Genomic DNA, 17,244 nt, shown 5'->3' with positions numbered 1-17,244 from the left:
AAATTAAAACAGTGATTTGAGTAAATTTGTTTTTGAATATACCATTCCACTTTTCCATGGTATAACTACTAGGAAGTATATCTGGAACCTTAGATCAGATAATCAATGTCTTCAAAGCATGGTGTCAAGAGCAGAGGAAGCTGAAGTCTACTCTATTCTACCAGTTACACCTCCATGAGCTCTGTCTCCCTCAGATTTTTTATGTGATGTCTCTGGCTGCAGTTTTTATTCATTGTATAGTAGTTGACTGTAATTTGAATTATGCCTTCTTGATGAGGCTATCTGGGTGTGATTGAGAACGTAGTTCACATTGCATATTCTTGTACACAGTGACTGAAGATTGGGAAATATTAGTTGTGTAGATATCACATTTCTGCATGAATCTGTGTACACTTGCCATCTAAAAAAACCCAGTATTTTTTTTGCTTCTATTCTGTTCCTCCAATTTTTTAAAATTTTTATTCTGAATATGTATAAACATTATTCTTTTTACTTGACCTTTATGTCTAAAAGCATTTCTCTCAGACTCCTTTTTTTTCTTTTTAACTAATCCACTTCATAGAAGTTTTTGATGTTCCTAATCTACATGTGCCATTTTTGCAGATGAAATGTGCTTCTTAAGTGAAAATCCTCTAGCTTCACATGCAGGAATGGCTGGGGGATACAGAAGCTGTCTGAATTTAAATTCTAAGAATTTAGGCATGTTGGATTAGTCTGCTGCTGGCTCCATTTTCTTTTTCAAGTTCATGGTTTTGTTTCCTAATCCTACTGTTCTACTTCATTGGCTTCACACAGTAATTTTTCAGTCTGATTTTAGGAAATTGAGATGTATATCAAAGTGTTGCCTTTGTTGTGTCTGTAATACACTGGACAACCTCTTGCTCAGAGATTAGAAACATCCCAAGAGCTGAGTTTTCTTTCTATGTTGTAATTCTACTGCTACTGCAAAAAGAACAGCAGCATTAGTCCTCTAGCAACCTGGTGTGAGGCAGACGTACAGTCTTGTGGACATAATTCACCAGATGTAATTTTATAACCCTCAAAGTGTGAGCTACAGTGGATCTTAGGTTGGTACTAAAAGGATATATTTGTGCACTTATATGTATGTAATGCTGGACTAAGTTGATGAATTGATAGCCATAAAAAAATGAAAACTAATTATCTATTAATTAAAGAAAAAAAAGAGAAGTGACAAGTTTGTGTGTCCATATTAATGCTTAGTGGCTAAAAGGAACAGAGATACACCTTAACATTGAGTTAGTGTGGATTCATTCTAGCTGAATGAGATTGCCTGAGGTAAACATATAATCAACTTACTCTCCATACATAACTTGAGATGTAGGCTGCTATTGGGAAAAATTTAAACCTTAAATAACCTTGATTGGCTTCTGAAAAAGGCCAGGTCACTCTTTCCATTTTTTCATAAAGAACTAGTAGTGAATATGTACTTATGTTTATGACTCAGTGGTCAGTGAGAGAAAGACAAGCTCTTACTCCTACTGTAGCCAACCTTGCCTGGAGTAAAGGCTGTTCTGGCAGGAGCTTTGAAATAATTTCTTCTCCAGTTTTCTTCATCCCTTTTTTAAGCTCTATGTTCCGCTGCTACTTGACCATCTAGAATCACAGAGTAGTAATATAATTCAGGTTGAGAGGGACTTCAGGAGGACTCTAATTCAACCCCTTACTCAAATTAGTGTCAAGTGTAAGCTCAAACGTTTTGCCCAGGACTTTATCTGTTCAGGTCTTGAAACCCTCCAAGGATGCAGATTGCACAGTGTCTTTGGGCAGCCTCTCCTGCTGCTTAGCTGAACGTAAGAACTATCCCTGATGTGATTTATTACCATTGTCTATTTATTTAGGTAGTTAGTTAGTTTTATTACCATACACTCCATAAAGTTCTTGGCTCCCTCATTTTGAAATCTCCTTTTAGGCATTGGAAAGGTACTGCTAGACACACCCAAAACATTCTTGTTTTCAGTCTGACCTAGCCCAGCTCCTCCAGCCTCTCCTTATAGGGTGCATTCTCCAACCCCAGTGATCTTGATGAACTCCCACTGGACTCACTTCGAGTTTGTTGATGTCTTTCTTGTACTGGAATGGACATGTTATTCAGAACTGGACATGGTAGTCTGGATGTGGTCTAAAAATTGCTGGGTAAAGGAAAATAATGTAAACTCCTTGTGATCTTGAAAAATATTATAATTCAGAATCCAGGAAGAACATGAAACAAATCTGGAGCCTATTTAGTTTCTGCTAAATCTGAAGAGAATGAACTCTCATCTGCGTCAGAGCTCCCTGGCAAGCCCTGTCACCCTTGTCTAAGAAATCCTTTCTCTAAAAAATGTCAGCACATTTCTTCCTTTGTTTTTTCTCTCATTCCACAATGTATTGGGTCTGGCTGAGATGGAGTTCATTTTCCCATAGCAGTCCTCACAGTGCTATGCTTTGCATTGGTAGCTAGAAAGGTGTTGATAACACACCGGTGTTTGGGCTCCTGCTGAGCAGTGCTGGCACAGCATCATCACTGTAACATTCCTTCCCCAGTCGAGAGCAAGATCCTGAGAAGGAACAAAAGTAGGCCATCTGACCCAAACTAACTAAAGGGATGTTCCCGCACCATATGACAGCTCAGATATAAAAGCTAAGGAAAGGGGACATTAGTTGTTTACAATGTCTGCCTGCTGAGAAACTGTCATGCATACTAAAAGCCCTTCTTCCCAGGAAGTAGCCAAACACCGCTTGCTAATGGGGATAGAGAATAAACTTTGTGCACGCGTAAACTTTGGCTTTAGTAAACTGCCTCACCTCAACCTATGAGTCATTTTCCATCTTACTCTCTCTCCTCTGTCCGACTGGGAAGGGGGGTGATAGAGTGGCTTGGTGGGCACCTGATGTCTAGCCAAGGTCAACCTACCACACATGAAGATACATAATACCTGCAAAAATAAAATTTTTTTGAATTGGGAATAAGTTCCAATGTGAAAAACAAAGAAAAGCTTAATACAATTAAAAGGCAGATGAAGTGAACCAAAGTAAAAAGAACCTCAGCAACTGACCCACTAGAGAAAGCATTGACTCAAAATTTCTGATCCATGGGATAATAGAATTTAGCAGCTTGAAATGAATTAGTAACTACAATATGTGAACTTATAATAATTAGGACAAAGTTCACATGGAGATTTACAGACATCACAAGCACAAGGAGTGAAGCAACTTCTGTTAGAGACAATTCTTATAGGTTTGCAAGTGGGAAATGGCTTGTTAATAGCATTGTGGCATTTTACAGCAGGCCAGAGAGCTCGCTGCCAGAGAGAGTGTGTTGTATTTTCTTAGGTAATGGCTATGCTGGAGGGACAGGAACCAGTTTGCTAAACACAGAAATGGCAATAATTATTTGGTATCAAATAAATCCTGGTAGAGTTATGTGATCTCAGCTAAGTACTGTCCAGATGCCCTTTCTTGTTCCTTTCACATGCTTGCTGGCTTTGAGTTAGTTTAAAGATGTCCCACTGCTTCTCCTGTATCTCCTATGCCAGTGAATGTCTTCAGGTGAGCAAAGAGTGAAGGATGGATTTTTTTGGGATGCTGATAAGTATGGGTAAGTGAATAAACCTGTGTTTACTTCTCATATTCAAAATAACGATGGGTGAAGCATAAGTGAAACTCTCTGTGTTAGCAAGAACGCAGATATCAGGATTCAGATTTCTTTCTGCCTGATGATGCTGTAACTGCTGGTCAGATATGGCAGTGATGCTTTTAAGAGGCAGGGCGAGACAAAGCTGTGCTGCAACATTTATGCTTGCCATTGCTGAAAGCCAAATTAAGGCAATAGGAAGAAATAAGCACTTAGAAGATGAGCACTTCTTAGAAGATGAATATGAATCTCTGTAACTTGTGGTGGTGCAACATGTTTTTCTTACTGCAAATATGCATCCTTACTGATTCTGCATACTTTATGGATTCATGCTGATTTCATATTTTAATAATTTTTTTAGGCAGATCTTGCTGGTTTTGTCTTTCTCCTTCTGTTTTTTGCCTTTTTCTTCCTCCCCTTTCCCATCTTTCCCTTATTCCTTAGGTGCTCATTATGACTTTTTTATTGGTCTTTTAAATTTTCTCATCGCTGGTGTTGTTCAGCAGCAGTGTTGTCCTCTCTAGCACCAGCTCCTGTAACTGATGGCTTTGTCATAACTTCTAAAATTAGAATGCTTTGGTGGTTGTGGACTGATATTAGCTGATTTTGCCTGGAAATTTTTAATGGTAAAGCAGAAATTGCTGTACAGATATTTTCAGGATTTGTACTGGAGTTGTTACAAGGTTGGTAAAGAAATATGGTAAAAAGATAGAAGGACTTAAATACTGCAACAAGACCATGACTCCAACTACTGCAATTCTCTTCTTCCAACATTGTGTTCTTATCAGACAAATAATGACAATACTGAGCTAAAGATTTCAGGGTCTGGTACTGGACAGTGATTCACTGAAAATACGGGAGCACATGTAAACCTTACTGTTGCATACTAGAATTTTTTTCATTAAAGTGAATTGAATTTGTCCTCTATGTGTCCAGTTCTGGACTCGTCACTACAAGAGAGATATGCACACAATGAAGAGACTCCAAGAGAGGGCTACAAAGATGTTTAAGGGCCTGGAGCAATTCTTCTATGAGAAAAGATTCTGTTCAGTCTAGAGAAGAGAAGGCTCAGGTGGAAACTCATCTATATGTATAAATACCTGGTGGGAGCACGTAGAAAAGTTGGAGCCAGTCTCTATTAAGTGTTACCCAGTGATAGGACAAGAGTCAATGGGCACAAACTGAAACACAGGAGGTTCCCACTGAGCATCAGGAAACACTTTTTTACTGTGAGGATGACTGAACACTAGTGCAGGTTGCCCAGAGAGGTTGTGGAGTCTCACTCCTTTGAGCTATACAAAAAACACTTGGACATGGTCCTCAGTGAGCAGTTCAAGATGTCTCTGCTTGAGCAAGTATGAGATGACCTCCAGAGGTCCCTTCCAACCTCAGCTGTTCTGGTATCCTATGTTTCTTTGTTATTTTCCCAGTAACAAGAAACTTTTAAGGAAATCTCTCTCCTTTACAGTGGTTCTGATAAAGCTAGTGAGGAAGATATGTAATTGGAATCAACTATTTTAACATGTAATCAGAAACTGTTTTAAAGAATAAAAGTAGGCTGCACCATCAGAGTAAAAATGAGGGCTGTTTTTAGCTTCAGAACAAGTGAGTGAACATTGAGGTAGCTACTTGCTAATGCCAATATAAGTAGTGGAGTTGCAGCTGCAAATGGGACATTTAAAGCTATTTGTGAAGGAAAGTACAGGGGTTTTTTTGGTTGTGTTATTATATTACATAGAAAAAGACAGGTCTTTCATGATGGCAAGACTTTGACTGAGAACAAAGTGGTTATCTGCAGGAGATCAGGTGAATCTTAACAACAAAACTAAACTGCTGAAAAGAAGTTATTTCACTTTTAAAGTTTATCTTTCTTTTTTCTTCAAACAGTGGAAGCTCTACATTTAGGAACACTGATGGCAGCACATGGCTATTTCTTTCCAATCTCAGACCATGTTCTAACACTGAAGGATGATGGAACCTTTTATCGATTCCAGGTAGGTATTTTCAGTATGTTCTTGACTTGCCCAAATGGAGACTAATATTAAAAGCCTTGCACGAAGGTTCACAGCAAATTTTAACCATACTTTGTGTCTTACATAACCCGGTAAATGGTGAAATTTCCCATAAATAAAAAATGGTAGAAGGAATTTATTTATAAATTTTCAGCAAAGTGTTAAGAGGATAATGACCATTTTGATATCTGGAAAAAAGTATGATAATGCTAAATGTGGAACTATCTCTCATGAAATGAATTAATATAATATTTTGGAAATATAATAAAGCAAATTATATTATCTTATTGACCCTTATTCCTCGCATAGTCTTAATTTGGAAAGGGAGATTTTAATTATTAAACCTATAGCAGAAATCTGATAAATAATAGAGAGTAATATTTATTTTCCTTCTTATATGAGGATTTCCTTACTGGTGACTGAATAGTATTGGAGCAGTGTATATTCTTCTAACAAGTGCAGACAAATTTTTACATTGATCTGTCAGTCCCGTTGCATAAAACAAACATGCAGATGCTTCAGAACAAACTGGAAGTATATATATGTATGTATGTAAGAATGTGTATGCCTATAATTACAAGTATATTATTCAGATACCTACATAGATGTGTTTTATTATATTAGATTTCAAACTGAGGGCCTGGGAGCAGGAGTGGGTTTTTTTTCTAATAATGAATAGCAGGCTAGAATTTTGAAGAGCAATACTGCCAGTGACCTGAAGCAAATATGATGGCAGATTATATATTCTAGAGAAGGAATTAACTTTGCTTGCCATGTGCCACCTTTGGCAATGGTGGTTTTGTTCTGTATTGCTCTTCCTATTACGTGATCCTTCTGGTAAGTATCACCAACAGCTGGTCCAAGATCTTCCCTAGATATTTATTGCTTTGAAATGGTATGATGATTATCACTATGAAATTGAGTTGGTAATTCTGCTTTGTTACTTCTAACTGTGTTAAATACAGAATAGTAATATCTGATAGAGCAAAATCTATTGTCTTCAAGACAATAAACTATGTCTTAAAGATTGTTTAAATAAGGAGCCATCAGGAATAAAATAAAACTAAGACTGTGGTCTTTAAAATTCAGAAGAGAACTGTGATACATTGGGGGCCAATCATAGTCTCAAACATTGTATTATATTAATCACTGTACAATACTTTCGTCAATATTTTGGCTTAAGTTCTATAGATCCACATAAGGGAAAAGAATGACTCGTAATATTTTTTTAAACCAGAATCTTTGCATGAATACACCCATCACAGTCTGGCAAGAAAGAGAATTATTATTGCATACCTGCAAACAATATTATCATATTTTCATATTTAGATCCCGTGAGTCATACAGTGCAAAAAACTTGACCTTCAGCAGAATGGAAAGTTAGATGTGGATATGGGTAGTACAAAGAGCTGTCATTCCAAGCCTCCTCCCCTAGATCCACAGCTACCTTTGATCCTGGTGAGAGTATTTGAAGGAAAAGGTTTATTTTAAGCTCATAGGGCTTCATTCTTCTCAGTATTCAGTATAAAGAAGAGAGATGGCACATGACTTAAGGGGCTTATTGATGAGGTAAATGGAAAGGAATCATGGAGTGATTGAGGCTCCACTTGCTGGCTTGTCTCTGCATAAGCAGAGGTCAGAAGGACAAAGTATCCAAGGACTTAATTTTGCAGAGCATAGTACTTACTCATAGGAGTGCTAGCCTTTGAATTCTGTCCAGCTGCTGGCCTACTTCTATCTCAAGCATGGGAAATAAGCACCTCTGCTGGCATGATAGTTCAACTGAAGGAAAGTACAGGCTAGAATTAGCTGCACTGTGAACCACTGAGACTGCTGCAGCTACACCGCTGTGAGCTTTCCTCAGAGAGATGTAGAGCCTACATGTTTGGACATGAAGCTTCAGTGAGGGCCAGACTGTAAACTTTATCAGTTTATTTACATAAGTTAAGAATTCGGTGCCTGTTTGATGAACATGTATGAAATAAGATGGCTTTCCTCGAGTGTTGCTCAGTCTATATCTGCAGTGTTGTTTGCTGTTCTGTGGTACCTTTTGCATTGCTATTCCTATGCTAACAATGATAAAACAATGCAACTTTAGCTGTCAATGTATGGTATGAGAAAAAATTCATAGTGGTGTCATACTGTTAACTGGAGCTATAACAGCAAAATTCATATGATTACAACTCCATGTTCCCCACCAAAGTAAGGCTTGTATAAAATCTGTTACTGAAGCTGTTAAATTGGAAGATGAAGACAGCATGGTCAATGGGGAGGAAAGTTTGACTGCAAATGTGTGAATTTTGCACAGAACAGATGTTCAGGTGCTTTGGAAATGGTACCCTCTGAGTATTGGACAGGATTCTAAGATTTCTGGATATTTTAATAGAAAGAGAAAACTGTGCACCTGCCAGCACTGAAAAGTTCAGAAGCCATCCCTGCAGAGAAATCTCTGCAATTTAAAGAACTGTCCTACAAAAAACAGACTAGCTGTAATAATGTTCTCCATGCACTTCATGTTTTGTTTTCCAAAGGATGACACATTCCCTCCTGATAGTATTACATTCAGTTTGTTTTAAACAACCTTCTTTTGTATAGAAATAGGTAAAAGCAGTGGAGATTTTTTGCTTCATTTGGGCAAATGCCCTTTTCCAGGCAAAAATTATACTTTTTCAGTTATTACTCTCGCCATCAGAAGGCAAGAGTATAGTTACATCTGCTTTTTTAAATAATATGAAATAAATAATTCTGGATCATTCTTTGACCTACTCAGGTGTTAATTAGGTTAGTTTATGTGATATCAATTTAATTCAAAGGAGATGGATCTAAATATTAATTGCCTTGTTAAGAGATGACTTTTTTATTAGTCTCAATAAGGAAAATGAGAAAAGCTGTATTGCCTTTTCCTATTAATTTAAGACTGGGACCAAAGAAGGAGCTGAATACCTTCTAACCACCTTTTTCTACCTGAGAGTAAATAGATATGAGGGGCCCAAATAAGAAAAGCAAACTGCACCTTAGATTGTCCCTGGGCCAGGGATTACCCATTGAGACATTTCATCTGTGTCCACGTATATTTGTTCCGGTGAGGAATGCCTGACTTGCCCTCTTAGCTGGTAGGCTTCTGCAATAGCATCCCAGGAAAAGTATGTTGATTTCCTCTACAAGTTCCAAATGCATACTAAGTGTCTCAATGTTAATAATGAAATATAATCTTCCTAATATCTTTTGGCTTTAAACAAACTTCTAGGATACATGAGATTATTGATAATCACACTTCCATTTAATAAATTAATTTTCAGAGATAAGGGTTAGGTTTTGCTGTTGTTTTGTAACTTTTAAGACGAAAGGCACAAATAACTGAGAAAAAGTGTGAAAATGGGAACACTTTCTTGTGAAAGCATGAGTCTGATGAAGATAGCAGCAAAAGTCATGGACCTTGGCGAGATGAAGATTTGGACTGTCATGTCTTTTCCTGTTCTACCACTGGGACCACTTTCTTGGCAAATGCTTTTAACCTCACTGGCTTTGTTTTCCTGTACCTGGGGCTAGAATTATATAGCAATATATATTGGGGCTAGAATTGGGGCTAGAATTATATAGCAATTACTGTAAGGATCTTGAAATGTCTTTGCTGCAAAATAGCTTAGAGTGTGAAGTGTTGTGGATCTTCATGTTTCAAGTGGAGTGACATTGCTTTATGCATCTCTTTGAGTCATCCTTACCCACCTAGCTACCTCTTGGCTCAGTCCTGATCCAGCCTCTGGCCATTCTGAGTACTGATTCTGTGGCTGAACATCACAGCTCTTCAACCACTCTCCAGAGCCTTGCTGGATCATCTACTGTGCCTTGAGGGAAGGATTTTATTGGAAGCCAGATTTTAGAAATAAAAAAGGAAAAGGTTATCTTATTCAGCATTTGGCAGATTTTCTTTGGCAATTGAAGGTGCAATGACTAATTCATTTTCTCTTCAGCTCAGGCTGAAGAGAAAATACAGCATATACAGGTTCTGTTTAGGTTTCAGAGGGAAAAATATTTCAAATCCACGTGTCTTTCTGACTTCCTCATCAGTGCCATTTTTTCTTTATTAACTCCTTAGGCAAACACACTTTCCCCCACAGTGCTTTCCATGCTCATCCCCTTTTCAGATTAGAAAAGAGAAGTCACAGAGTCAAAATTTTGTTTCTAAAACTCTTTTTTTAAGGATTTTGAGCTAACCACGGAACACGACTTGCTGGCGTCCTTCCTCTATGGGCTTGACAGTGCTAGACTAGCAATCTTACCCTTTTCCTTTACCAGAGATCATTCGTGTCAACTGCAATTAATTTAAAACAGAATGCCCATGAATTTTGCCATCCGTCATGCAAAACATTTGAGATTGTGCATAACTAGTTTTCAGCAAAGACTTGATTTCAGCTGTTTATAAAGGCTCCCCGGTGCCTGCGAGAAGAATAGCAGTAATATGCAAGGGTTTATAAGTGATTTGAATATTCCTCTCCCATCCAAGTAATTGGATTTTAAAAAATTCCATGGAGTGGAACAGCTTCAGAGACAACAACTCTTTTCTTATTACTCGATATCAACGAGGGGTAGCTGAAAGGTGCTTAATGATTTCCCTCCTCTGTAATACAGTTTAATGCATAGAAATTAATCATGTTTTCTAAAACCTGCGGGAAACACTGATTTTTACAAGTGGCTGTTTCATTAGCTCAGATATTATTATTGATTGATTTTGTGGTAGAGCCAAGGCAGATCTATTTGCTTTATCACAGGATTGCTTATGATGCTTAGCAGCCACTGCATGCCAATTTGTTTATTGTGGAATATGTGCTATATTACAAGATTTTGTTTCATATGACTTTATTAACAGGAGAATTATGGATTTCCAAGGCTAGGTTTACTTAATGATATTAAGGTATAATACAAGAGAACCAGTATGCGTTTGTGTGTACAAAATCAGTTTTCTGTCAATGGCAGAAAGATCCTTGTAACAGCCTGTTTTGTTCCGAAGGCTTAAGTGTCTCCACAATTACATCTGCAGTGCTAGTTAAACCTTATTTCTTTAGCTCCTGACTTGTCCTGACTGCTGATTCAAATTACATCTACAATTAAACAAAGTACCTCAAAAGTGTACTGATAAAAATTGGCAGCATTATTTCTACCTGGGCTGATAAACAGTACTTGACTTTCCCCAAACCGTTCTACCACCCACCTTCCCTCAGCTATAAGTGGTATGTCATGGCAAAATGACAAATGTTCCCTGTTTAATACTCCGTCATGGGGTATTCCTCCTTCTGAGGAAAAGTAAAATTCTTAAGTGTGATAATTCCTTCAGGTTTTCTATATTTCACAAAAAAAACCCAACACCCGTGGTATTTCATAATCTTCTCTTTGAAAGTGGTGGTGTTGTGGTACAACATGTTATGCCAAATTCATAGCTGTCCTGGATAAAATCTTCACTTATGGACTTCTAGATCATGAAACAAGGCCCACAGATTGTGTAATATTTGTGCCATAGGAATATATGATATTGTAGGGGATGTTCTAATTCTTCTACCGTGTACTTGGCATATGTGATTTGTAACAAATAATTGAACCGAGCTTTGTTTGCGTAGTCCAGCTATAGAGAAGGTAATTTATTATGCAGAGCCTCTCTGCATTGCTGTGGAATTTTTTTAATAGATCAGATGAGAAGAGGCAGCTTTCTCTTTTGCACATGTCTCCTATTCTCATTTCTGACCTCATTGCATGAGACCAGGGATCTTCTCATCAAACTGTTCTATCTTCCTAATCTTTCTGTGTTGAGCAAGGCAAATCATTCTCCCCCAGTTCTTCATGGATGACTTCGTCAGCAAATTCTGAGGGATTGTTAAATATCTGGAGTGTGAAATTGTGTGGAGACTTTTGAAACAGAAGTGGAAACAGAACATACGTTATAGTCACATGTTATATGTTTAAACTGTTTGAGGTCTATAACAAGGGACAAAGTAAACTTCAGATTAAGACTAGAACTTTATGACTGTTGATACCAAACAATTAGGCAAGAAAATGTGGAATATTCCTTCGGAAAAACATCAGTTATGTTAACTACACACAAGTTTATTGCTGGTGCTTTTTTCTGTACAATCACAGCATCGAAAAAATCCTTTAATCAGAAACTGATTTTTGTATCATGCTTTTTTTCAGTGTCTAGGTTTTTTTAAAGGTTTTTTTTTTTTTTTGCTTGATGCTTTGGACTTTTTTTCACTTTCTTAATCCTGTCCCTTACCCCTATTTCTTGTGCCTGGTTTTAGGAGAATTTTCTTGTCTCTGCACACATCAATGCCATTTCCTGCTATGAAAGCGAATAATAGATATCTACTCTGAGTACAACTTTATCAGCAGCTGTAGCTGCTTTTGAGCACATATCTTAGGGTGATAACATAAATCTTTACTTTCTGGTAGAAAGTAATGTAGGACTTTGCCTTGGTCAAAATACATAGCATCTACTGTTAATTTGTCATCTAGTAGGGGTTTAACAGTCTTTTTGAAAAATCCAAGTATTAGTAAACTTTAGCTTTTAAAGCTTAAAAATAGATAGTGTATTACAATTATTCAATCTAGACAGTAGATCTAGAAAGATTATAAAACAGAAAATTTCATCTTTCCCCCTTTTCTGGAAAAGGTAGTTCTTCCCCTTGCTGTAGTCTTCTGAAGCTCCTCTGCCTTATGTGATTTTAGTTTGTTTTAAAAAAACCTGCCCATGTTTCAAAGGTTACTCAAAGGAATATTTTTTCCATTTATAACTTACCCTTCAGGTAACTTGAGCCCCTTTAAACATCATGCAGATAATTCAACACTTTTGATAACTCTCATCAGTTAAATAGTAGTTGCTATCGGGTTGGAGACAGAGAAGAAAATAATCAGAGCAAGAATTTCATCATAGTATTTACACATGCGTATAAATCACAGTACTGAGGAACTAGGAGTTGTTTTTTAGTTTGGTCATGCTTTTTTTGCTTTTTCACAAGTAAACACAGTTTACCCACATGAAAGCACAATAAATCCTTAAGTATTCTGTGCTGAATTTCATCAGCGTTCTAACCTGAACTGTCTGACCTCATAAAAATATTCCCCTTCCTGTTTTTTTTTTCCCTGTTCTCTGCCCTGTAGTTTTATCTTCATGTCCAAATTAATTTTGGGCATGTTCACAGAGCTGATTGCAGACAGATTTGAACTTTGTTCCCTCTGGGAGCCAGCTGGCTGGAGGCCAGCTCTGGCCATGTTGCAGTGCCCGAGCTGATGAGCTGTGCTTCTCAGCAAGTCCCATTAAATGCATCCGAGCCCCAGGAAGGCAGGGTCATGGCCTGCAGTTCAGAGGCAGCTTGTGCATGCCCAGTTCAGAGCATTAGAAAGGAGAGCTCCTGCCTGCACGTCATTCCCTGGGCACAAAGACCTTTATCTCACCACAGTCTCTCCCTCCTTCTGGAGACTCAAACAAAGAAAGCATTTAATAATTTTCTGAACTTATCTGTAGTAGCTGTTATTTGAACCCCTTTCTCATATTGTAATGTTTGCCTTTTACTGGGGTTTCTTTTTGGCTTGCCTTATCACACATTATTGAAACCTTTTAATATGGCTTATCATGTGCTTTGCTAATTAAAACTCATGGTCTGTTTTAACTCTTCTGCTTTTATCTCCCTGGCACACGGAGGCTTAGACTTGTCCTTAGTAGCATTATTTTATGCTTTTTCCATGATCTCTTTTCCACATTTAGTTCATTGGAAATTGCCAGTGTGGTTACGCTGATTCATCTCTGCACTTTCTCTCCAGAGATACTCAGACATTTCATACAGTCTCTTTCAAAAACTGCCATCTCCCATCCCTCTCTGTTCCTTGATTACTTTCCCAGGAGATCTCCTCTGCCTGTTTTCTGAGCCTGCTGGCCCTCATGCTGCTGTGCTTGTCTTTGCAGAATACCAGTCTCATGCTACAGTCACTTTCACTCCAACTACTACACACCCACAAAGTGTTGGTCAGGTATTCTCTAATGGAATAAAATCTATTTTGTCTGTTCCCTCATAAGTTTTGTTCACCTTTGGAAAGGAAAAAGTGTCCTTGGTGCATTTTTACATTTCTCAATGTTGGTCTGAACGGAGTCTATCTGCTAGAAGCAGGTTCTGACATTAGGGTGCCTCTTTTTATCCTTCAGAAAAGACTTGGCCATCTCTACCTCCTTGTGAGCTAAGGTGACAATATTTCACAACACTGAAGATCATGTTCCCTTTCCCATATTGTGTTTAATGCTCACACTGCCTTCACCACTGAAGTGCAAGTTCCAATAGAAGTTAAATGTGTTATTTCAACTAAATACTGAAAACAATACGCTGTCTGGGTGTAGCTTTTCATTTATGTATGAAACAACAGTCTTCCTCTAACATCATTAACATGCAGTCATGAATATATAGCGTTTCCTCATAGCCTTATGGGAAATGAATGCTGGAAGCAATTTTGTGATTTTCTCTAAATCAGAAGATGGAATTTATTTTTTAATCTCAGCTGGGATGGAGTATATGTAATTTGTCAAAAGAAATCCTAAGTATGCATGAGGAGTTTTAGTATGGATTTTGCAGCAAGTATATCCACAACTGGAAGAGTTTCAGCTGAGACACTGCCTGAGCAGATATGGTTTCTATGTATTTAGTAACCCTCCCTTCATAGTTTTTTTCAGAAGCTCATCTTGAACCTGTAAACAAAGGTTAAAGTTACTGTTAGCCAAAAAATTATATAGCTGCGCTTTCCTTCCTGGGCCTCTCCCAAGATACACTTCATGCCACTAAGGAAGGACTGTTCTCCCTTTCTGAATTTGTAAACTCTATATTTCAATGATGTGACTTTTTGCTTTATATGGCTCACATTAACATGTGTTAAATTAATTTTATAGCTTCTTACTTCAAAATTCACTGAGTACTGCAAGTCATTCTTTAGAGATTCCTCCCCTTTTTCCATTTGAGCTTATACACGCTTCTACTGGCCACTTTGATTTTAGTGGTACTGTGAAGGAGTCATTTATCAGAGAATTACTTATTCTTGCTCCTTACAAAGTACAGAACAATTTGCAAGAAACACATCTCAGCCTTTGAAGTCAATTCCTTTTTTACCCTTCAGCTCATTGCTGTTGCTTGCTAAATAGCACATTCTAAATTGCTTCTATTAAAGTTGATGGGTCAATGTCACAATAGCAAAAGATTTTTCACAATATATATTTAATTTGACAGTTGTGAATGTGTCACACTTCAGCCCTGTTGGTTTCCAGATTAGCATTAAAACAATATTGAGGGAAGTGGGCAGCAGAGGGGTTTCCATTTTTGCAGCTGGGAGTTCTTTGGGAAAAGATAATGAGAAACAGAAAGTAGAGCAGAAATTTTTCCTAAAGAAGCACTTGTGTTTTTAAATACCACTCAAACCGGTCCACACATTTAATGAGTTTAATTCAACTGCTCAAATATTATGAAACTCTCTGTATCTATGTGTTATGTAAGTATCCACAGATTAGTCAGTCGATCACAGAATATTCCAACTTGGAAGGGACCCACAAGGGTCATTGAGTCCAACTTTTAAGTGAATAGCCCATACAGGGATGATGTGTTATGAAAAATACTGTAATTATTTTCATTTTAACAGAAAATTACTATTTTAAAACTTAAGTTATTTGTTTGAAAAATGCCTATATAGTCTAATACTTTTCATTTGTTGGAAGTGAATTATTTTAACAATGTATTTAGCACAGTTTTTATAAGGATAGTGTTGCAGTAATTGCTGGTACTTCTATTTTCTTTCTCTTAAAAAGAATTTTAAATCATAATTGGTAAACAATTAGAAAAAATTAGACTGTGGTAACTTTAGTGGCATTTTTAAACAAATAACTCTTAGGAAAGTGTATTGATTACTAACCTATACTAATGAAAACTCTCCAAAACCAAGAACTGAATGAACCTCAAAGGATCTTCTGTCTTTACACCTTCTAAAACTGATTCTTCAGGACGTGTGAGAGGTGTGTTTCTAGGGAAGATGTAATCTCGCTACCTAACCTTGTGGGTTTTGTTCCTCCAACTTTGAGAATAAAAAGAATACTTTGTTCTTCTGCTTCAGTGTCATTCTGATACTAGTGTAAAAAACAAGTGTACAATAGTAATTTTCTGGTTTGATGCCTACTTCAAAATTGTCAACAGTGTAATAGATCTACTGTAAATATAAATTGATTCTGAAAACCAGTATCAATCCAAGGACCGTATAATTCTTACATTGTCTAACTTGAGTTACCTACTTTTTTTTTTTGTCTACAGACACCCTATTTTTGGCCATCAAATTGTTGGGAGCCGGAAAACACAGACTATGGTCAGTGTAGAAATCTTTCCTATTTCTTTTGGAATTTTTGTGTTATATGAATGAACGTGTTGTTGCAGTCTGTCTTGTTTAAACATCCCAATGTTTAAAACATAATTATATGTCATGTACTTCCTGTGCAAGAACTGCTGATATTGAAGTGAATGTATTGTTACCTTTTTGAAATTTTATCAGAAGTTTAACACAGTCAGATTTTGGAGTCGATCTGAGGAGAAAAGTTAAAAAAAAAAACTAAACCCAAAACTCATCAAAATCTACCTTACCATTTACATATTCTGTTTGCTCCAGCAAGTATAATTATTTACAGCGACAAAAATCTCAGTGAAGCAGTATACACTTTATTGATGGTTGTGCAATGGTTATTCTCAGATTCAGACCCAAAGTTATGTGTAGTTTGGAACTCTTCTTTCAGATATAGACCATGTAGAAAATTATCATGAAAACTAATATGGTTCTAATATGAACTATATTAGAAAATACCTTGTTTAGTTGCCTGTGTCTCGAGGACTTATTAATAAATTATATACTGTAATTACTGACAGCAAAATGTGAAGATAATAAGTAGTAATGTATTAGAAAAAAATCATTAAAAATTATAACAAAATTAGGTGCTTCTCTACATCAAATAGTGACTTAATTTTTAAAGCAAGTGAATCCTGTTCACTCTAATCCAGACTGTAATTCTAATCTAGGTCATTTATTTAGGTAACTGAGCATGTACATGGTAGTTTATGTTTTCAAAATCTCAAACTTTGAAAGTCTCTTTTTACAGTTTTTCAGAAATTTAGATGAGTGTTCACTTGTAACATGGATTCTTTCTCAGCCTTTGGGAGCTGAGGACCTCAGGGATGGATGGTTACAACAGAAGTTTCCTTACTTTTTGGAGTAGACACAGTTTCATTTCAAATAAATTGCTAAATAAAACAATTTCAAGCTGAGACTCTCAGCAGAGCTGAGTGCCTTCTAGCTAGAGTTTGAAAATGTGACAGTTTTCTCATCCTGTAGAAGTAGAAAAATGTTATTTAAAAAAAAACCACAACTGATATTTGAAGATGTCCAGTAGATAGTTGTTGAAAGCTACCAAGGAGGAGTAATTTATACCATACCTGTGTACTTAGCCACTCCATATGAGTCACTGAAGAAGAAATGCTTGATTTACTGAATAGAATCTCCTAATACGGTACAGATCAGCAAGTAATTTACTATGGTTTTAAG

General features: G+C 36.9%; 1 protein-coding gene across 9 annotated transcripts in view; it reads left to right on the top strand.

The window, feature by feature from the left end:
- The window catches only part of RGS7 (regulator of G protein signaling 7), a 266,491-nt gene that overhangs the window by 178,781 nt on the left and 70,466 nt on the right, over positions 1-17,244 (top strand). For all 9 annotated transcript variants that reach the window (XM_051783806.1, XM_051783811.1, XM_051783809.1 and 6 more), the window contains 2 exons: positions 5,522-5,628; positions 15,969-16,020. In XM_051783806.1, coding sequence (XP_051639766.1) covers positions 5,522-5,628; positions 15,969-16,020 — 159 coding nt within the window. The remainder of the gene's footprint in view (positions 1-5,521; positions 5,629-15,968; positions 16,021-17,244) is intronic.

This window comes from Manacus candei, unplaced genomic scaffold (genome assembly GCF_025592945.1).
Source record: "Manacus candei isolate 608988 ecotype Guabito, Panama unplaced genomic scaffold, ASM2559294v1 h1tg000017l, whole genome shotgun sequence".
Taxonomy (NCBI): domain Eukaryota; kingdom Metazoa; phylum Chordata; class Aves; order Passeriformes; family Pipridae; genus Manacus; species Manacus candei.
The sequence above is the reverse complement of the archived record's forward strand: the minus strand, read 5'-3'. Positions and strand labels throughout refer to the sequence as shown.